Genomic DNA, 22,637 nt, shown 5'->3' with positions numbered 1-22,637 from the left:
ATTAAAATTTGGAAATTATTTTTATTTTTTAAAATTTAAAATTAATAAAAAACCCTTCTTCATTTTGTAAAAGAAAATGTAAATAGAAAAAAATAAAAGCTGTGAAAAGGAATTTATTTTAATATATTGTTATCAGCAAAGACTATTCTAATCTTATCATACTGTGAATATTTTTTTTATTAAAATTATATAATTTTCTATAAGAAGTATCCGTAGTTTAGGAAAAATATAAATTTTTTAAAAAGATAAACAAGTATAAAACAAAGCAACAGTAAGGGAGAATGTGATTGTTATGTGAGTGATACTTGTGTTTTTTTATATGAAGACTGTTGACTATTACCTTTATTAAGGAATTAAAGATAAAATAATTTGTCTAAAAAAGTCAAACACCAAAACAGCTATGCAGTGTACAATTGAAACAGTAAAACCAAAGTTTTATCATTACCTATAACAAGAAGTAAGCTTGAGTTTCAAAATAAATTAATTTCATATGTTCAAGAAGTTTGCATAACAAACTAATATTTAAAAATAACTATTTTTTTTTTTTTATAAAAATACACAAAGTGATTAAGAGTGTGTTTCTTTCTCTTTCTAAAAACAATTTTTTATGTTTAATTTGTATTATATTTTATTTTTAAAAACAGAAAAATGTTTTTAAAAAAGGTTAATAAAATAAAAACAATAACCATTAACAGCCACACTCTTGGCACGTGTGTATAAATTTGTGGTAAGTGAGTAGAAAGGGAATATACTATTATTATACTATTATACATATTTTCACAACTTCAAAAGTAGGGTCCACTGAGGGAAAAAAGGAGCAGCGACTCCCCCAAGGGTTTGTTCGATTTCATTGCCTTGCTCATCAATTTTCACTAGCGGCGAGAGATAGAGAAGAAGGAGTTTTGGTTTTGCCATAATCGATCATCGTCGAACCCTAAACGCTTGCGTTTCACGCTAAATGCTTCGCAACAGAGTGCTCTAGTTGCTGAGAGTCACTGGCCACCATGGCTCTTTCGCTTGGGAAGCTCACCATTCTCGTTGGTGCAGGTTTACACTGTTATCCTCTTGCGCCACTTATATTCGTATTGCTTTTTATTTAGTTTCGATTTTTTGCAGATTTTATTTTTTCAAAATTTGATGCGATCGCAATTTAGGTTCGTTTACTTATGTCACATGAGAAATCTAGGTTTTTCAACAAAACTAGAATTTTGCATTGGTAGGGTTATTATGTTGCATTTATATGAACATTGGCATATTGGAGACTGGTGAATGGTGTTTGTGGCACATGGTGTAGCATTAGGAAAAAATTCCTCACGGAAATTCGTTTATCTTTTAGGTATTGTTGGTTCAGTGATTGCAAAAGAAGGGCGCTTACCAGATGTCTCTGGTCTCGTCTCTGGTTCTTTTAAGGTTAGTTGTTTAAAGCTCAACTTGTTTTTCTCGGTTCTGTGTTTTTAATATTCTCTGTATGCATTTGAGCCTCTCGAGAAGGGTGTTTGCATGTAATGTACAGTGCTGATGGTACAGATTGATAAATGCATTTTTTTAGAGGATTGTTGCTTATAATTTTCTTAATTTTTTCCGCTTATGTTCCTCAATGTGATCGAGGAATCGGTGCTGTTTCATGTATAAAATGCAATTTTCTTTTTGGTGTCCAAGGCTGTATGGTTGAGATGATGATTGAAATAATAGAAGTTAAGTTAAAGGAAATCTAGTCTGTGGCTATGTTATATGGGTACAGACAGGTATGAGAAGGTACCATTGGTATGGGGGTGCAACAAAATTTCAGAAATATAATGTTTTCATCTCCAAAGAATTGCCTGTACCTCCGGATTTTCTCTGTTATGACCTTGACCTTGACCTTGAAAAGTTTAGAACTCTGTCCATTCACTTACTTTCGTGTGTTAAAAGAGTTAAGCTATCCATGAGCTATTCAAGCTTGACTTGTTAAACACTCAATCAAGCTTGTTTGTTTAACTCAACTAATAGGCTCGAGCTTAAACATACGTTCAGTTATATAAATGAGCTAAGCTAAAGCTGTATTGCCTTGTCACTAAGAGCTCACAAATAACTTGTGTGTATTATTAATTTTTTTTTTATGTGAAAACTTGAGCTATTCAAACTTGAGCATTTTTTGAAAAAATTAATATCCTACTAAGTTGAATGATTGACATTCCACTGATTTTATTTTCTATGTTCAATGTGGCAATATATCGAACTTTTAGAGTGTTAAATTTATTATACAAATTCATTAAATTGTGGAGGAAAGCTTTGAATATTTTATGAAATAGATTATGAATCATAAAAAATAACTTTTTATTTCTATTTTTAATTCTTTAAATTTTTTAATTCTAGCATAAAGATGTCTTTTAAATGGGATAAACATCACAATTTGAACCAAAGGGTATTTGGTTAAGTAAGAGTAAGGCAAAGTATATGGCACATAAATTTAGTAAGATGTGAGGTAACAAGGTTTTGAAGGTGAAAATTGTGGATCAGAGTTGGACTATGCCCAAGTTGTATGGTTTAGGTATCTTGGATCAGATTCATTATTCTACATATACAAAGTGATATGGAGATTGATGTGGATAAGGTTGGTAGTTGTTGTTTGCTCTTCAGAAGAGAAATTCAGTCATGTTCCTTTAATTGTGCTGCATCCTAAAATCCTCAAGTTTGGAAATATTCTGGATGGTATTATTATATATTTGTGATTGGCTCCAGATTCCATGAGTATAGTGAATTAGTGTATAGAAACTGTCATTTATTCTTGGTAATTAAATATGCAGGCTCTATACTGACTGTAGACTTTCCCCCCTTTCTGGCCAGGTTGTTTTGAATCAACTTAAAAGCAATGATTCTGCTCCAACTGTGAAAAAGCAGCCACATAATGATGCTTTGATGGCTCAGGTCTGCATCATTACTGATTATGGGGGCATATAGAAGAGCATATGGAAACTTATGAAAATAGTTTATGGCTTCTATATGCTCTTTTTAATTTATTTTAATAAGCTTCTTGGTGTAACTTATCAATATAAGCATTTTTTTAAACTTATTCCATTAAGTTTCATTGCCAATGAACTTGTGATCTATTTATGATAATCTACATTATATAAATGCCAACCTGTAGTATTGTACTTGTATGAGAACTGAGAATAGCTTCATTTGGATTCAAAATTGAAACAGCCGAACAGGTCAAAATTACTATCATAGCTAGCATCTATAAAATGTTTTCTGTGAAATAGTTAGTCATCTGATATTTGGCAAAACTTATTCTAAGTGGAAACATAGAGCATCATACAAAACCATAAATAATAACTATGAATGAAATGTATTATGAATGTTGTTCGCACTAAGGATACATGTCTGGTTTTAATTCTTTGCAACAGACATGCCACTGCCAGGGATTTATAAATTATGACTATTCAGACACCTAAATTGTCATGTCCTGAGTTTTTCAAGGTTGTTGTATTGCCAAATAATATTTGTTAGTTAACTGTTTTGCATCCTCTAGGACTGTCAACTGTTAGTGTGATCTGATTTATTACAAGTTGAATTGATGACAAGGATTTGAATTTAGATGTTATGCTAGCTTTTGTTTTGGGAGCAGGATGGTAGTAAAAACTTGTTCAGTCTAGAGTCCTCGTGAATTATTTGTAGTAAAGATACATGGAGGGAGTCTGGGACTACTGCTTTCGAAACATATGAAGTTACATTAGCTTTTTCATTGTTATCTATGATTCCCAATATGAGTAATGTTTGCAACACCCTCTTCTGAGTTCTGAGCATACTTTTTAACCCACTTCTTATGATTGGTCAATTTTTGTAAAAGGTCAAAGTAATGTTTTAAAAAGGAATCAATTTATGAGGCAAATGCTTTAACTTTTTTTAAAAAAGGACCAATCACAAGGAGTGTATTGAAGAGTGTGTCCAAAAGAATGTGTTGCTAGCATTTCTCTTTCTGATATAGAGTGCTTAATAGCTCATAAAATGAAAGGAGTAGTGATCTTAGCTTAAGAGAATAGGGGTTGTAAATTTACTTTTAGATAATGAAAAATATGTATCCGTGAACCTCACTCTTTATCCATTTATACTTAAAAAAGCATATAATTGCCTATACTTGATATGTGGTGTAGCATCTGGGAAAGTGGTGAATGGTTGTGCCTGACAAAGCTGTCTATGATACTGCCACAATTAGCTGTATACTTTAGTTCTTCTTACATTCTACGAATTGAATAAAAACATGATTATATTTCTCCATTTTATATGGAAAGAGTTATCCAAATTAGTTTATAAAAAAAGATAGAGAAATGTTAAAGTAAGATTGCTATTCTCCCCTGCTAAATTGGCTACTAAAACAATGGTAGACTAGTAAATACATAGCAACGTGATGGTAATTGAAAATGCTGATTAACTCTTGATCTACAGGTGAACAGCCTTAGGCAGGAACTACAACTTCTTGCTAGAGATAGATCAATCACTATTGTAAATGCAAGTGGATCAGGTACTGGTTAACTATTTTCTTTTACACATTATAGGGGCCTTCAGTTATTTCTTTGGGAATTTAATAATGCTAACATGTTAATTTGCAAACCTGTGATCACTGGTTTTAATTGTGGGTGTCTCTGTACTTTGTACAAGCTAACAAATGTTTTCTTATTTTTGTGTTATATTCTGACTTGTTTGGGCAATGCACAGGTGGAAAAAAGTATGTAACAGTGATTGTTATTGTTGCAGTAGGATATGGATACATTTGGTGGAAGGTAACGTCCTTTATTCTGATATTTGTTGATTTATGTAGCAGGATGTTGTAGTCCTACATTTCAATTTTATTGGGATTTGTTCATATGGCACTCATGGTTGTTTGGGTTGTTGCAGTTTCTTTCTGTTAGCATAAATTGGTATAATATTTAATTTAACTTAGCCAAACTGTGTTTATCATTCTTTTCTGAGAGTGGGCTTTACTAAGCTTAGTTTGATCTCAACTCATGTTGATTTCAATATTTTACTCAATTTGGATCAGAATCAAATCAATCAATTATGCAGTGCTTGCCATGGAGTGACGAATCCTGGAATTTTTGTTTATGGGGCAAAATTTATACAAAATAAAAATAAAAATTCAAACTATTATGGGGGCAATTCAAAAAATATTTGGGTATAATAATAGAGCAAACTACATGTATTATTACTGTAAATTCTTGAAGGCTTGGCCCCTCTTTGATACACAGGACCATTGTTGTGAATGAATTTAGCTATACTAAACTTTATGCCAGAGCGGCCTGATCCATGTTGACATATTCTCTAATTTTTTTAAAAAAAATTAATTCTTACCATAATCGTACCTTCCTATCTCCAAATCTCCTATGCCCATGCCCTTATGGTTGAGTTTTATGGCCCTTGTATGTTTACAGGGATGGAAGCTTCCTGATATGATGTTTGCAACTAGGCGTGGTTTATCTGATGCTTGCTCGTCTATTGGTAATCAGATGGGGAAGCTTTATGAATCAGTTGAGGTAATTTTTCTTTTTTACTGAATAGTTTGTTCTTAGATTATGTCAGAATCAGGCATTTTCTATTAGTGATGACAATAAATAATTTCTAACTGTTAGCTAGAGTATACCTATATAACAAAACGTGAAGGTGCAATTCAGCAATTTTTTTAAATAATATAGTTTATTCTGTTATTTTTTATTTAGGAGATATGAACTTGATGAGGGTCTTAGTTTGTATTTTTATATATTGAGCTCACATGTGGTTCCCCTGAAACATTTGAAGCGCACATTAGGATGAGTGTGTCATTTATGTGACGTTATTCAATGACTATTGAACTGTAATTTGACACAGGAAGAGGTGCTACTTAATTGTATTTATTGTTTTTTCTCTTGACTCCATTGAAATGATCTTCGAACTTGATTTCTCTGTCAAGCCTTTCTGTGTTAATCTTATTCATGTAATGTTTGTTAAGTGCATAATATATTGTTCCATTATCAAACAAATCCTTCTTTCCTATATTTTCTGTGTACTATAAAAGATAATCTTTTAATGTTTGCGTTCTGCTCAGTTTACTTTTTTAACTTTCTCTAGACATTTAGAATAACACTGATGATTGTTTTACTATGGTATGGAATACTCAAAGATGAACATTTATCTGCAATGGTTTCAGGATGCCAAGAAGAAATTATCTGCAAGAATGAACCGTCTGGATAAAAGTTTGGATGAATGTGCTGCACTTTCTGAAAGTACCAGGGAGGAGGTGAGTTATGATTTTAGGTGTTTAGTTTTGGCTTCTTTGTTGTTTAACGATATAGAATATTTTTTATTACAGATATCAGTTATACAACGGGATGCAGATACAATAGGTGGAGATTTCAAATCTGTTCGTGTTGCTGTCCATGTTCTGGTAAATCAATTGCAATAATTCAGTATATCTTTTGAGTTTTTGTTGGATATTTTATTTAAGCTTGATTACTTTGCTTCTCAGGAATCTAAAATTAAAGAAATAGAAGGGAAGCAGGTATTGTCAATTTAATTTCAGTCACTGCATAATTTTATTATAGACATTTTTTTGTTTATTTTAGGTTAGTAATATTGTTTATATCTGTGACTTACCATTTATTGATATTTATCTGCTTAGGTGGCCACAACTGAAGGAGTAAACAAGTTGTGTCAATTTACCTTGAGTTTGGAGAATAGCAGACCCACAGAGTATATTCAGGCAAGAACTAATTTTTTGTCACAAATGGATTTCTGTTTGTCTGGCTTTGCTTTGCTTCACAGTCTGAATTTTTCAGAGCTGCTTTTTATTGTCTTCTTTCTATTTATTTGCAATAATTGTTAACACAATTTTTATTATATAGGCATCTTCATCCAGTTCTTCAAGAGCAGCCCTTGAGCTACCACCAGTTTCTCCCTCTTCCAGGGTAAGCGTTTTCTTTCTTACTCTCATTTATCAATGGTAATATGTTTTTTCTGGAGAACTGTTATTATGAATTTTGTCATAATGGTATATGTTATTGTAAATTGAAAGAAATTCTTGCTGGTAGTTTGACAGTATATTTTGTTAATTGGCCCAGTAAATATTTTAATTATTAGCCAAAGAATGAATACACACTCATCAAGTTTGGTTTTATATTTCAGCCCCCCCATGGGTTTTCCTTTTTATTATTTTTTCTTTCTTTTGAAACCTATGTTTACTCTGTAATCTGAACTATACAGGGTTTGCAGACAGGTCCTTCTAGGCTATCTCTTGAGCCACCATCCGTTACTTCATCATCAAGGGTAACTTCTATATGATTTATACCTGTGTATGTCTGTTATGCTTAATATCTGTGGGGCATTTGTGGTCTGTCTTACCATCAGCATGGTTGAGTTAGTGGATAGTAGGCATTATGGAAAATATGGGATGAAAGTTACTGTACACTTACATGTGAAGCTGGAAGACCAAATATACTCATTTTCACTTTGAGCCACGTCTTTTATTATTTTTATTTTTTTTATTCCATCCTATTTTCAATCTTCCCCCTTATATCCCTTACTCAACCAAGCAAACCCTGAACCTAGAAATGTGATTGGGATGAAGTAGGAATTCTAGAGCTAAGAGTGAGAAAAGCGTATATCCAATTTAAGGGTGGGTTGATTAGCACCTTTGTTCAATCACACACCCTATTCTTCTAATTGACACTTTCCCCACCTATCCCCTCATTAAAAATCTTCCATGCAAGGTTTTGTTACTTTTCTCACCCTTCCCTCCTTTCGCAGTTCCCACTCCTTACCTCTTATCTGAACCCATCATAAAACTTATAATGTGCTTAACTTTTAATTGAAAGCTTTTACTGTAGCCTCGCTGTTGTGTGCCGATTATTAGTTCATACTTCCTACCATTTGTTTTCTTAACAGAGTGGATCCTTGCCACCAACAATGTCTACTGATCCACCATCTCCATCAAATTCTGCTGGATCTCACCAGGTTTGTGATGTTTTTTATTTGCCTTAGATAGATTAATTTACTAAAGAGACGTGAAGAGGGAATAGGTAGTTTTTCACATGACGCCTCATTCAGAGATGCTTGGCTACGTTTGACTGCCAAAAAAAAAAGCAATCCCTTTACATTTGTGCAATTTTAGATAATTTTTAGTGGTTTATATGCTTGTGGCTAAAGTTGAAAAGTTTATGTTCGTTATGTATGAAATGAAATATTATCCTTACACAACTCACTTTTATTTTTATTGGGGTGTCTTTTGCAAGGAAAAAAAAAACTCTTTTCCATTTGGTTTGAATTGTTTTTCTAGTTATAATTTGAATTGCTATTTGGTTGATTTTATTGTCTATGTTACTGTCTTTCTCTTTCTCATATTTATTGACTTCATTATATTGGTGATCTGTCTTTTCAGGATAGTAGACGGATATCAGAAGAGAGAAATTTCTCTAGTAGTCAAGTGAATTTAAAAAACATTACTCCTAAAGAAGAAAAAACCAATGGATCAAGTTCTGGTTTGTTTGGGAAGTTATCAGGCGTCTATGCTCCATTTCTGACAAGAACACGCAGTGCGACGGATGCAGTAGTACAACAAACTCGTTCAAGTAGTTAACGGTAACAGGCCTCTTTTTCCCTTTTTTTTGTCCCTCAGTAAAATATAGATGATTGGACCTATTGTGTCAAAAGTCTTCACCCGTTGGTATCTGTTCAGAAGACGTACGCCGTTAATTATAAGTATGCCCAATCCAGTCTGATTAGAAACGACTGGGAAGTGAATTTTGCCAGAGATGCTGTTTCTCTCAAGTTTCATTAGGATTTATTAATAAAATAAGAGTTTTCCAAATATTCAAATGGAAAAGCTGTTAATGGAAAAAGTGGCAATTGAATTGTCATGAACTCTTTTGTTCACCTTATTATTTTGAGAATGAGACACAAAATTCTTGTTTAAAAGAATTTTCGTATCGCCCTTTATTTTCTATTTAATTAATACCGTGACAGCTTCAGATACTCTGTTGTAAAGGCATTTTAATGTCGGTTAGTATCGTCGGTAGAAGCAAATCCCAACTCCCAAATGAAGTACGCGTCTTTTGACGACTTTTCCACTTTGATTCTCTGATATAAATTTGGAAACTTTTTTTTTTTTTTTTACATTCTACCGTGTTCTAGAGGGTATTTTTTATATAATATGTTAGTGATTTATTTAAAAACCACGGAAATATTTTTTAATTTTTATGATATTGAAAAATCAACATTCAGTTTAAAGAGAGGAAACAATGCTGTCTCAATTTTAGGAGCACTGTTGCAAATATATATATTTTTTCACTTGATAATGTATTCAATTTTCTTGTCCTGGATTATTTTCGTCTCCCTTTCTATCTTTAATAAATAAAATTTGATAATATAATGGAGTAAACGGATAATTTGGTTACAGTTATATTTTTAAGAATTAATAGCTTATGTAAACTGGTTAATGTTACGGAAAGTATTTGACGAAAATTGACCATTGAGAGAGGGAAGGGATGTTCCGTTAAGGCATGCTAAATTCTCATTTCTTCGTCAACTACTTGTAAGTGGATGAGTTAGCCAAATGAGCTATTAAGATACTATATATATATATATATATATATTGGTTAAGTTTTAAATATCTAAACAAGCCATGGATTTTTAATGAAGAGATGCGTACATTTATAAAACTTCTTTAAATTTGAAGGATTTTAAAATTTAAAGAGAATTTAAATGGAAACTTTTATTTTAGGTCAATTTAATAAGTTAATTAAAATATAAATACAAAATAAATAAAATAGTTTAAAAAATGTAAAGTAAAATATTTTAATTATCATGAACATATATAATTTGAAATTTGTTGGAGTATGTTATTTTTACAAAATTGATATGTAAGGTTAATATAATAAAGTGTATTTAAAGGTACTTCAAAAATGTGGAAAAGAAACTTCTTTAGTGATAATATAGATATCATGATTCTTTCCTGTGACTTAACGGTCAAATTAGTGAATTTTATCCTTTTGTTTAAATGAAATTTTTTTACTTAAGCGGAAGTATAAAATTTTGCTTGATTGGACCATCTGAAATAAATTTTAATTTATAATAATATCTTTGCGGATGATTTCAATCATTGAAATGACTTAATATAAAACAAAACTTGATGTAGTGAAAATTAATATAATAGTTAATGGTTATGATTGAAACAAATATAATAATAGATAATTATGATTGAAATTGGATTTGATATAGTGAAAAACTCATTATAAAAGATTTATATTCCAAAACTATATATAAGTGACTCAATATTATAATTTCTTACAACAATTATACATAGAGTGTTAAATATATAAGCATGAATATTTATTAGACTGCAATGTAGAAATTAAACTCACATGAAAAAGAAATTATAGGTTGTTTAGAGATTGTCATCTTAAGTAAGTTATTATAGATTAATATGTTTAATAAATCTAATTACTATAAATAAAATCAATATTCAAAATAAACATATAAACTAATTTAAGTATAATTATATATTAATTTAGTAATTTTTTATTTAAATTTAAAACTTTATTCTCTTTGTAACAATCAAATATTGAAATTTTTTAATGAAAATGTCTTTAAAAATTATCTTAAATATGTATTTTAAAAATAAATTTTTTCTTATTATGCCATATAACATTGTTTACATTGAATTTTTTTTGAAATAAATTTTATTTCAAGTTTTATAATTTATTTATTTATTTAAGTTTTTTATTTTTTTAATTTAATTCTATTGAATATAAATTACTTATTATTAAAGATAAACTATATTTTTTAATTTTAAATATAAGTATATAATTTATTTTTAAATTTTATTTTATAACAGTAATAATAATAATAATACTAATACTAATATACTACTACTACTACTACTAATAATAATAATAATAATTTTGTTATCTATGAAATGGTGAAGGTGGCGGGAGATTTGATCATTTGAGGGTTTCACGATCTCTCTCTGGCGGGGTTCTGTAGAGTAAGAGGTAATGGTGCTGAGTGGCAGAGAAAGCTTGATTCGGTTAATCGGCAAGCGGCGGCGCTTCCTTCCCAATCGCCATTCTATCCTCTCCGATTCCATTCCTATCACTAACCCTAACCTTATTCAGCCATCGCAATCACCACAACCAGATAGTAATAACCCCCAAAACGACGACGTAAATTGCCCGGTTTGTGGCCGCAAACTTCCCGGGGATAACCAACACATCAACTCTCATCTCGGTATGTGCCTTTCTGTGTTTTCGTTTTGTTTCCATTGCAATATTTCGTTACACTCTCATCTCAATTTACGCTTTCAGATGCGTGTCTATCAAAACAAAGAGGAGAAACAACAAAGCGAAAACTCACCCAACGCACTCTCCTTCAGTTAAACTTCACGCGCCCCCTATCGAAGCCCAAATTTGAGAATCTCAGTAACGGTTACAATGCTGTATCACCCTGTGCTACGCCTCGGAATGATGAGTGTGAAAAAGAACTCAGTGGAAGTCGTGAGGTTGATCTTGATTCTACTATTAGCATCTCCTCATCTTCCTTGCCCTTGAACAATGGGGTACCTGAACTGGATGACCCTGATTTTGAATGCAAAGACGATGTACTCGGCGTGACGCTTGAAACGTTTATCGTTGGTCGGAAATATACTGATCGAGAGGAAATATGTGCTGGTGCTGCAATCTCTCTTTTGCGGGATCCTCAAAATGTTAAGGATCCCAATGCCATCAAGGTTAATTTCTTTTTGGCACTATAAAGCTTGTGAAGTTCTATCTAATGTATGTAATTTCAAGGAGCTCATTGCTTCTCTTGGTTGGTTCAGGTTGTTTCTGCAGATTCTGCGATGTGTAAGTTATTAGGTTTTCTTCCCCGTGAGCTAGTGCAGTATCTGTCTCCTCTTATTGACAACTATGGCCTTGAATTTCAGGTATTAATTAAATAGTTTGGCCTAATGATGTGCTGTTTATGTATTTATGTGCCTTTATCACTACTCCTTGCTTTATTTCTTGTACTTGTGTCAAATGGATTACTGGAATAGAAGGTGCTTGTGAGTTGAGTTGTGAATTATGTGATTGTTCTAGTTCAGGATTGCACAGTTTTCTAGAATAAATCAATCATTGAAAATAGGTGGATTGAAGTTCCATTTGATGCAATTTGATTAAGGTTAGATTTGTGGCTATTTTGGTGTTGTGAACAGGGTGCTTTTTGTGTGTTGGGTTTAATGAGTTTTGATAAAAAGAAGGGGGGATTGGTATTTTATATTGAAATCTGTTCTACTTATGGATAGTTGATAAAATTCAAGAAAAGAGGTTAGCAATTGAGAGGAAGAAGAAAGAAACATAGGCACAATACATAGGGTTTGATTGCATTGCACAATGCCACAATTCGTGAATGTTATCATTCTGTGAAAATACATCTTATTTCTTCTTTATCAAGTCATAATTCTAGAAAATCATTTATACTAAAATCACTTGATAATCCTTATAATTACTCCAAAAGATGTGGGTTAAACAACTTAATCCAAGCCCTCAATTTTTTTCCACTTTGGAACTTGTTCCAGGGACATGTCTCTTCTGTTCCAAAACATTCTCTTGATGTTGTTCCAATTCAGATTATGTGCCACAGAACATCAGATGGTGAAAGCAAGTATGCAGATCAGTCCTTTAAATGCTTATGGAAAAATGTTCAGTGTGTTGTTGAATTTGCAATCAGAAATCCTGTTTCATCTGTAAAGTATCAGTGGAATTTTTGTCTTATGTTACAAGAGGTGTTAAGAAATAATATTCACCTTCTAACAGAAGATGAAAAAACCTATCTGGGTATTACTATTAATACCTTTGACTTTTGTTTTCTTCAATTTTTTTTATCAGATAGTTTAAATAATGTCTCATCTATGGGTGATTGGACAGATTCATTCACTTTACTCTCAAATGACAGTCAGAGGCTTTTTATCCGGCTATACACTAGAAAAGGTTATTTGAATATTATAAATTTAAGTTCTTATGTTTGACATGAAGTGCCAGTGCTTGTGTTAATATTTTTTCTTAGTCCGTCTCTTGATAATAAAGGGGAAAAAATAGTACAAGAAGATGAATTGCAATCTTGTTAACCTCAGTACAAGGGTAAAACCATTAGAAATGAATGAACTCAGTAATGAAATTGAGTTTCCCAATCCCTCTGCACCTCTATGTATGAAGATCTTGAAGATGCTAAGTGCTATGCAGTATGCACCAAAGATCTAATAAAGGCAGTTATGTCCAGTAGGATATCCTTGACAAGAGACTTCTCAAATATGCACACATTTAAACACTACAAGCATTATGCTCTGGCCAAATCACCAAAAGACATCTTATATACCTCACTGCCATTTTGTTGAAAAAGAAAACATATATCTCACACATTGCCATTAGATTTCGTGCTCCTTCTGTACTACCAAAACTTTAAACTCAATTAAAGGAAACTATAGACATGGACAATGCACTGGGTTCAGAAAAGATGCTGCAATTTGCCAAATAACAAAATGGAAATTAAAGTGGTTGTTAGTACTGTAAAAGAAATTAGCTAGCATTTTCTGAGTGGAACAATGACTAATGAAAATACATGCTTTATAATATCTGAAAATTTGCAACATATTAGTGATTAATAATTTCAATATTGCTGAGCTTTCCAATATCAATGAAATTGGAGGGTGGTTTTGGTCTCTAGAATGAAGAATGCTTTTTCAATTTCTCAGGCATCTGCAGAAACATCTGAGTTGAAAGGTCTTCAATGGAACTAGATCTTGAATTTTCCAGATGATGGAATTTCTGTAGAAACTGACACCAAGTCATAGTCACTTAGCTTAAGAATTTGACCATTCACATTACTTCTATACCAAGCAAATCACCTTTGCAAAAAATTGATACATTGCCAGGTTAACTACATCCCATATGTAGATATCACGATTGTCCATGTCATGGCAGTGCTGCTCATCTCTTAAAGATTTTGAGCTGTGTAGTGCATATGGGAATTCAAAAGAAATATGTCTGACTATATTCAAGTAGAAACCACAATGTGCCAAGTGTTATAAGAAAAATGTCCATTGTTGTAAATGGCTTTCTTGATGTGATGTTTTTGTACTGAAGTTATGATTTACTGAACTATCTAGTAATCTCTTTTTTAAATTGTTTCTTCTTTTGGATTTAATATAATTTTCATATTGGACTCTCATGAAGGACCTTGGTTTCGCATGTCTAGTATATCCTATCCTGAAATAGTGGATGCTCAAAAGGCAGTCAAGGGACTTGCTGGTATGATCATAAGGTTTATTTTTTTCCCTGCAAATATAGCTTGATTTCTTGCTGTCAAACCTTATTTCCACTTTTGTAACCTGTATCTTTGGTATGATCATATTGCAGATAAAGAATACATATGTTCTGTCGAAGATGCCAATCAACTGTGTGAAAGTGACATGAATGATATCTTGAATGTCCTCACTGTCTTTGAGTTGCGTGAAATCTGCTGCATTTTGCTTAAGAAGGTTTGAATCGATTGCTAAGTTTAGAGCAATAATATATTTTCTTGGGAAACCTCATAGTGAGTGGATTTCACTATTAATGCGAATAATATTTTTAGGGTTTAGGGTTTAACAGTTGCTCTTACTTTGTGTACAAGTTGCATGCTCAATGAGTTTGTAGTCGGGACTTGGGCCATCAGTTTCCTTTTGTTATTAAAGTCCTTTGATACTATTAGGATCCAATTGTAAGTTATGAAAGTGAGTTTCACATTTAAAGTATGTGATTTTAGTGTAGGGTTTATAAGGTGTTAGTCCCTCCAATTCCAATGGCTAGCTTTTGTAGTATAGTTCTTCCAAGTTTCTTATCAATTGGTATTAGATCCTTCTACCATATCTCTTAGTTGCAAACGAATAGTTAGATGTGAGTAGTGAAGTTGGCATCACAGTGTTTGCTTGAAAGTCGAAAATAATCAAGGCCTTAGTGCATGGCTAGCCTGCATGGGTGTCGAAGCTGCAGAACCTGGTAGAATGTTATAATCCATTTGTAAGATATGAGACTCGAGGGACACATTGGAAGCATGTAATTGTAATGTGGGGGGTTTATAAGCCTTTGAGCTCTCTAAGTAAAACTAGCTTTTGTGGTATGGTCCGCTCAAGATTCTTATTCGATACAGTTAAGTGATATTAATTTGTCTATTGTGAAATCTTGCACAGACAAATATATTGTATGTTGAAGGTTCTAAGTTGAGTTCTTGTTACTTTGCTTCTAGAGAAGTTACTAAAGTTGGGCAAGGAAGTTAGTCGATGTTTAATTCCTAACTATTTTGTTATTAGTCTTTTTTTTTTTCTATAAAATGAAAAAAATAGATCATTGCATTTTAGTTTTAGAATACAATTTTTCTAGTATGATTTTCCTTGCATTTTTGGGATGAATGATCTCTGTGTGTATGGTGAATGACCTGATTGTATTTTGTATGTTTTGATTTTATTAGCAGCACAACTTATCTTGTATTTGCAAGATGTTATGAAATTTATGCTTTTTACTTTGGTCTATTTTGTCAAATTACATGTCTGTATTTCAGACTTTCATACCTCCCCCCATCCTTTACTTGTTTTGCTGATATGTTATAATTATATATGAGAGCATCCCGAGCATACATGTTCTACCATAAGTGAGTGGAGCATTTTGGATGGATCCTTCTAAATTTGGCTGTATCCATAGTAGATGTTCCTAAATTGATAATTGGCTTTCGATGACTACATAGTAAGAGGCTTACTGTGTGGACAGATACGGGCCAAACAATTGAACATTATTTTTTGCTTCTCTTTATAAATATAGAAGTTGATAAACTAATCATAACTCTGGTATAATGCATTTCATTAGTTATTTGCTGTCTTTCTTTGTCAGTTCTCTTATGAACTAGCTATTAAATTTTGTATGTTAATGTACCAGAGTTGCAGTCACGGGATGAAGAAGCAGCATCTGATTTCATCTCTTCTTTCCATAGATGCTGGCGTACTATGGTATTAAACTTCTTGTTGTGCTTTTACAATGTGTGAAAGTTTCAAATAGCATTTTATTTAATACTTGGTTATTGTTGTATGTAGGTCACAACTATCAACTTTGATTTTAGATAGAACTGGTTCTTGTATTAGGATTTCTTCAAAAGCTGAATCTCTTGTGTGGCGTACTGAGGTTCCTATTTGACTTCTGTTGCTTGTGTTGATTGAAGAATTCAGTTAAATTGGGTAATATTTAGATCTAATGTAAATGATATTCCTTTTGCAGAGACTTTTCTTCTTAAATGGGGAACAGGATCTCTCGTCCTTTCTACTTGTTGATATGGGTAAAATCAAGTATCCAACTTACACCCGCATAATATCAGAGCCAATTTTCTCAAATCGCAGTGATCTGCTCTCTTATGAAGAGGTACATGTCTAAGTTCAGAGATGTTGATGGCCTTTTGTTCTTTTTTCCATGTGTGACATTAGTTTTTCAGGCCATTGAATTGGCGCAAATTATGGATGAAGCTCTTGATGCAAACAAAACTGATGTAGTATTAAGGTGCATAAAGATTGCTGAATCCTGTGTATCTACAGATTTGCCCATCCAGTACTCAACTTCTGAATCAGTATCCTCTATCCGTTACTTATTTACAGCATCATGGGTATACTCCAAAGTGCTCACAGTAGGGATTTCCTTCCTTGAGCAAGAGCGCAGGTATGGGGGTTTGTGTTTTAATCAACAAACTCATGCACTTTTTAAAATCTTGGTCAAGTGAATACATAATGCTGATAAAACCCTTAGGTCATGTCCTAAACATGTAAAAGATTACAGTATTAAAAAATTATAGCAGAATCATTTGGAGCTTGTGTAGTATGGTATTATTAGATTCCAGTTTTGGGAAGAGATACCAATAAATCAGGGGAAACAGAATTGCAAGAAATTAAAGCAGTTATCCGAATTATTTCTCTGCTGTTCCAATCCCTTGATGGGGATTCACCTCCCAATTCTACTATGTTACATGACTGAAAAAATTGGATGATGGTGTTTAATCTGGTTCAGAATACCATAGAATCTTAGATAATAGATCGTTCTACACATGACAGTACCCATCCCTATAATGCCCTTGTTTACTTAAATCTTATCATGGCAAGACTTATCTCTTATACATGATTTGTTGCTTTACTTGCTTCACATACTCTACTAGTTGAATTTGAGGAAGACCTTTACTCCAAGAATATAGAGAGTTGAGAGATTAAACATGAGATGCAGGCCCTGTTTCTTGTTACTAGTGATGTGGAGAAAAAAAGGCAAATACAAGTGGTGCCCTGGTGGTTGTGTGTTTTGTACAGGTCTTGGTTTTGCATTTGTTGGCACAAATTTAATATGACGTGTATCTTAGGATTCTTTAAGTATATTGTGATTCCAATAAAAATGCTTAGACGTTTTGATTCTAGTGATCACTGCCTTAGTTATTACCATTTAGAGTAGTGAAAATGCCTGGGGAAGCAGGAGAGGTTGTGATGATGATGGCTGAGTCACTGATGCTTTGTTTGTTATAATTGTTTCGAAACTGCTCACTTCAAGTAGTCAAACAAAATTGTTCTAAGTTACCTGGTATGTCTGCATTTATTGCCCATGGACAAGTCTGTTGATCATATTATTGTTATGACAGCTAAGGAGTGCTACATATATCTAGTTTTAGGCTTTTTTTGGAACTCCATCCTCTTCTGCTGCCACCCTGGCTGAAACAAATTGCCTCATTGCCTGCCTTTTGGCCATCTCTAGTCATTGGGTTATTCACTTCAATATGCACAAGTCATGACTACCTCGTATCCCTGCACATTTTCATCCCTCAACCTTATTAGTGGATTTATTTCCATGTTTACTAAATGAAAAAGCTTCACAGATAAAATATGAACTCTAGAGCCTGCTTCTAACCTAATGAACTCCAATAACAATATGGTGCTTCCATACAGCTCCAGCTTCAAGGATTTTGTCTGATATGGTTCTTTATTTGTTGTTAAGAAAGCATGTCTCTCATATGCTTCTTTTCAGGGATGTCGAGTATGCTATTACTTGTAGTCCAGCTTCCAGTGTTAATCGTGAATTTCTTCATTCATATGATACACTGATGCAGTGGCACATCGCATCACTTGTGCTCACAGTGCCCTGCTCTCCATTTATGTAGAAATAAATGGAGCTTATGTACCTACTTACACAGGCATTGTGTTATCAATATGATTTATTTATCTTCTTATACGCTACAGATCTTGACAATGCGGTGTCTGTTTCTCAGGTACACTGATGCAGTTGACTTACTCAAGTTGCTGCTAAATGTTTTCACTTCTGATGTAAGAAGAGGATATTGGACACTGAGGTTATCAGTTGATTTGGAGCACCTGGGCTGCATTGATGAGAGCCTTAAATTAGCTGAAGATGGGTTGCTGAATCCATGGATACGTGCTGGGTCAAGAATGGCACTGCAAAGGCGGGTTCTTCGCTTAGGAAAACCCCCTAGGCGCTGGAAAGTTCCTAGTTTTTCTAGGTCTGCTCTGCGGAAGATACCTGAGGTAATTTGGTTTTTTGTTTTATTGTGTTATGATTCTCGCTTCTAATTTGCCTGTGTACTATTCTAGTCAAATTGACATTACTGATTTCCTTTAACAATATGGCCCATGGCTCTTGACTATTCAGGTATTTGTTCAAGGGAGACCGTTGAATTCTGAGTTGGGAGCAAAGAACAGGTACTACAATGAAGAGGGGAAGCAATGTGGAGTGGAAGAGCTTGCCTTGCAGTATTATGCTGGGGAGGGAGGTGGATGGCAAGGTGTTCATGCAGAGAGTGGCATATGGTTAACCATTTTTGGGCTTCTTATGTGGGATGTCATATATGCTGACGTACCAAATGTCTTCTATACTAGATTTCAGGTACATTTTACTGAGTAATTACCTTTCCCATCTTTTTTCAGGTTTCAACTTTGTGCTGCAAATATATGTCCCATCTTTCCTAAGGAGGGGATGTTACAATATATATAAGCCATTCTTGGGCTTCAAAATTCAAATTAACAGCTTAAATTTAGGATAGTTTTTTCTTAACAAAGATCCATCCAATACCCTATATTATACATAAGATAAACTTGTTAATAATGACCATGAGCCAGATATTGAAATTGATCTCAGCATTGAACTGAGAAAATCCAGTCTTTGGTCTATTTACACACGCACTCTCCCCTCATGTTTGCATTTTCTGATCAAACTGATTCAAGTACCACTATCAAAATGATTCTGTATAAAAGAAACAAAACTGTTTTCAAGGAACTGTTGCCTTCATTAAGCTAGAAGACTAGGGGCCCTTAATAATTTTTAAGAAAAATATCTTTCAGTTAATATTGTTTATGAAATATTAAATTTAGATAATTTTTTAAAAGGTTTTTTAGAACTAGTTTGGGAAATTTTTTTAATAAGTACTTATAAGAAAATAAAGTAAAATAGATCAAGCAGGTAAAATGAATCTAACTTTTTTTACAAGTTAAAATCAACTTATGGTGAAGCTACATGAGTTGATTTTAATTTATGGACAAAGTTTGATTTATTTTATCTCCTTGATTCAATTTTTTTTTTTCCTTTCATTAAGTGATTCTTAAGAAATTTATCCAGATTGGCTCTTAGACTTTTCGAAGAAGTTAAACATAGTAGCTTATGAAAAGAAAAGCTCTAAAAAAACTATATTGTAAAAGCATTTTTTTTATACACCTGCGTTCTTAAACTTTCCCTCTAAAGTTGTTTTTATTATTACTGTTCTCAAAAGCTGCTTTACGTAAGCCTCCTATCACCACCTTTGCCTAAAATGCTGACAAGTTTAATCTCAAAGCTTAACAAATTAAGGGATAGAGGGTCTTAATCTTTCCATGGACCATCGATTCTTGGAAGTTGGAACTTCTGTCCACTCATGTTAAAAGTACCATCAACTCGTCTTCCTTCATGACTGTTACTCGTCTATGCTGAACCTGATTTTTTGCATAATTACTCTCTTAGCTAAAATTATCCGTTAGTACTTTGTCTCACTTTCCTTCACCTGATGTCTCCTCTTATACCAGAAGGTTTATGTGATTACTTTCACTTAATAAGGTTCAAAAAATAAATCTATAATGTTGGCGGACTGATACTTGGTATTTGATTTAAACAGCCATATTCATTCATTGTAATTTTATTTGTTTTTGAATTTACAGAATGCTCCTTTGGATTTGGGTACTGATAGCTTTTATTCAGTGAGAAAGAGTAGCATAGAATCACATCTGCAGCAAATTCGTGATGGCATGGCTGAGGAGTTTCTCATTAGGTCATGGGAAACACATATTGGAACAGCTTGTAGAGGAGTTAATTGGGACTGCCATTCTTTAGATGAGCTACGAGCTGTTGTTACTTGTATTGGGGGCTGTTGTTTGGCATCTCTCTGCCAGCTTCTTGCTCAAGACTATCGGAGCTGGTCCAGTGGGATGCCGGATTTACTGCTATGGCGTTTCCACGGATATTACAGTGGTGAAGCAAAGCTTGTTGAAGTGAAAGGCCCCAGGGATCGACTCTCTGAACAGCAGAGAGCTTGGCTATTGCTGCTTATGGATTGTGGATTTATGATTGAGGTTTGTAAAGTGAAAACTTTGTAGAGATGTACACAAATCATTGCACGTTGCTTAAAATTACAGAAGCACATTGAAGATTACTGCTCTGGCAATTTTTTCATTGCAAGATTTCACTTTGCTTAAGTTCATTATTCATTAACGAGCATTATTCCTGGAAAGTAAAGGAAGTGCTCCATACCAAAGATGAACTGCTCTAGACCGAAAGTAACGGAAGCTCTGCCGCAGGAAGATGAAAGTCAATGAAGTAATGGACTTGAGGTTTCTGATACAATATCTTCATGTTACAAGTCTTACTCTTTTTTCCCCCTCATCCAATTATTTATTCCGAGCCTCCATAATAAAGTTTGATTCGATGTATTGTAAATTGGATTCTAGTTGTCCATAAATGAAATCGAGTAGTTGTTCTGAACTGGACCCAGGGAAATGTGAGTGTAACAGTTTCAACTTTGTTTATGCCTTTGTCATGACTCAACTGAATATTTGACTTGCACTGCATATTCCCTAAAATTGCTATAACAAACCTATTCATCTACAAGCTATTAATCGGGGTTTATTTAACAATTGATACCAAACCAAGTCAACAAAAGCTTTTCAATTATTATTTTACATCCCTTTCTTTAATATTTCATCTATAATATTATTTATTTGTTTTTATCAAGTTATTAATCATATTTTATAGGTGTCTTTTTTTCCCTTGACTTTTTCTTTTTCCTATATTTACCTCGCACTCCATAAAGGGTGTGAGAGTATCATTGGTCAAAGCATTTTGGTCTGGTTATTGCTGACGACGTATTTTAAGCAGGTAATTGATGATCAACGTTATTGGAAGCATTAACTTGTGGTTTGTGGCATGCTTTTACTTTTTAATAAGCAAGTCCTTTACGTCCAATACTTATTTATGTATTAAAAAATAAAGTCTAAAAGCTAGAAGGCGTGAAAAAAAAAAGCTAATTTCGTAACCCTTTAATTGTCTCACTAGAAAATAAAATATATTATTGTTCATGTTATCATAAAAATTTAGTTTGTGATTGATGCAATAAATTTCTAAATAACTTATGACCCCATTTAATCGTGTTTTTCGGTAAAGAATGTTTTCTAAGTCAACAACATATTTGAGCAATTTTATAATAATTGTATAACTCTCAAAATATAAAAAAAATTCAAAAATAATTTTGAAAGTTGTATCACTGTACAAGTCCTGAAATTTTATAATAATTGTATAATCCTAAAAAAATAAATTATTGTTTATTTTGAACAAAATAATGCCTAGTGATGATGAAAAATCACTCGAGGATCAATTTGATATTTATTCTAACAAGTAATCAAGTTGCTTCTTAATTGAGTATACGATAATATATATATATATATATATATATATATATATATATATATATATATATATTTTAGTGGCAAAGCTTGTTTTCAATTTGTCTATTTTTTTAATATATTTTTGAACTTGATTAGGAATGTTACTAGTGAGTATCAAATCCCTGATAATTACGGTGATGTGAGTAGTAGGGACAGGTATTGGGTAGTTCGGTGGGAGATAATAAAGTAAAAGATGAAGACAAGAGTCAAGTGTCCCACGAGGTTGTCATCATCTCCTTTTCGTCCACACACATCACACAATGTTCCTTTACTCAATTCACACACACATTCCCCCATCGCAGTTCGCAATGCCATTATACCAATTGCGTTTCCGTGCCTTTGTAATTATAAGCTACCAATCATGCCCTTTACAAACCCATACTTCTTTATACCATTTTCTTTTTTCTTTTATATGCTATCCATCTAATTCATTTTTTTTATTTAATAATAAACGTGTGTTAAACACATATATGATTATCTTAACGGCATTAATTAAGACCTATTTAATATTCTTTATTAAATTACTATCTTTGTAATATTTTTTTATTTTCATTAAACATTTTTCATAATATCATATAAACTTTTTTTTAAACTACATATTTTGACATAACATAATAATTGTTTTCTC

General features: G+C 32.8%; 2 protein-coding genes across 2 annotated transcripts; both read left to right on the top strand.

Annotated features, from left to right (window-relative positions):
• The first annotated feature begins 748 nt into the window (after window positions 1-748).
• On the top strand, window positions 749-9,071 carry LOC113861873. Its single transcript, XM_027494958.1, has 14 exons — window positions 749-1,047; window positions 1,337-1,410; window positions 2,827-2,907; window positions 4,426-4,501; window positions 4,696-4,760; window positions 5,409-5,510; window positions 6,161-6,250; window positions 6,323-6,397; window positions 6,479-6,511; window positions 6,632-6,712; window positions 6,855-6,917; window positions 7,213-7,275; window positions 7,894-7,962; window positions 8,387-9,071. The coding sequence occupies exons 1-14, from the start codon at window positions 1,005-1,007 to the stop codon at window positions 8,582-8,584; spliced, it is 1,113 nt and encodes a 370-aa protein (XP_027350759.1). The 5' UTR covers window positions 749-1,004; the 3' UTR covers window positions 8,585-9,071.
• Window positions 9,072-10,948: 1,877 nt separating this feature from the next.
• LOC113861869 (fanconi-associated nuclease 1 homolog) lies at window positions 10,949-21,134 on the top strand. The gene is made up of 14 exons (XM_027494949.1): window positions 10,949-11,232; window positions 11,310-11,731; window positions 11,822-11,926; window positions 12,560-12,818; window positions 12,909-12,971; window positions 14,214-14,288; window positions 14,397-14,518; window positions 15,948-16,018; window positions 16,103-16,190; window positions 16,284-16,424; window positions 16,495-16,715; window positions 18,298-18,571; window positions 18,696-18,929; window positions 20,231-21,134. The coding sequence occupies exons 1-14, from the start codon at window positions 11,001-11,003 to the stop codon at window positions 20,663-20,665; spliced, it is 2,742 nt and encodes a 913-aa protein (XP_027350750.1). The 5' UTR covers window positions 10,949-11,000; the 3' UTR covers window positions 20,666-21,134.
• Window positions 21,135-22,637: the final 1,503 nt, after the last annotated feature.

This window comes from Abrus precatorius, unplaced genomic scaffold (assembly GCF_003935025.1).
Source record: "Abrus precatorius isolate BTA unplaced genomic scaffold, Abrus_2018 Scaffold3, whole genome shotgun sequence".
Taxonomy (NCBI): Eukaryota; Viridiplantae; Streptophyta; class Magnoliopsida; order Fabales; family Fabaceae; genus Abrus; species Abrus precatorius.
This window is presented reverse-complemented; position numbering and strand designations above follow the sequence as displayed.

Excerpts from the sequence above, each read along its gene's own strand:
- LOC113861873 (XM_027494958.1), top strand. The coding sequence starts at position 1,005 with ATGGCTCTTTCGCTTGGGAAGCTCACCATTCTCGTTGGTGCAG. Across the intron at positions 6,713-6,854 it reads GACCCACAGAGTATATTCAG|GCATCTTCATCCAGTTCTTC; the intron begins GCAAGAACTAAT and ends TTTATTATATAG. Across the intron at positions 7,963-8,386 it reads ATTCTGCTGGATCTCACCAG|GATAGTAGACGGATATCAGA; the intron begins GTTTGTGATGTT and ends CTGTCTTTTCAG.
- LOC113861869 (XM_027494949.1), top strand. The coding sequence starts at position 11,001 with ATGGTGCTGAGTGGCAGAGAAAGCTTGATTCGGTTAATCGGCAAGCGG. Across the intron at positions 11,732-11,821 it reads AGGATCCCAATGCCATCAAG|GTTGTTTCTGCAGATTCTGC; the intron begins GTTAATTTCTTT and ends TGGTTGGTTCAG. Across the intron at positions 16,019-16,102 it reads ATAGATGCTGGCGTACTATG|GTCACAACTATCAACTTTGA; the intron begins GTATTAAACTTC and ends TGTTGTATGTAG.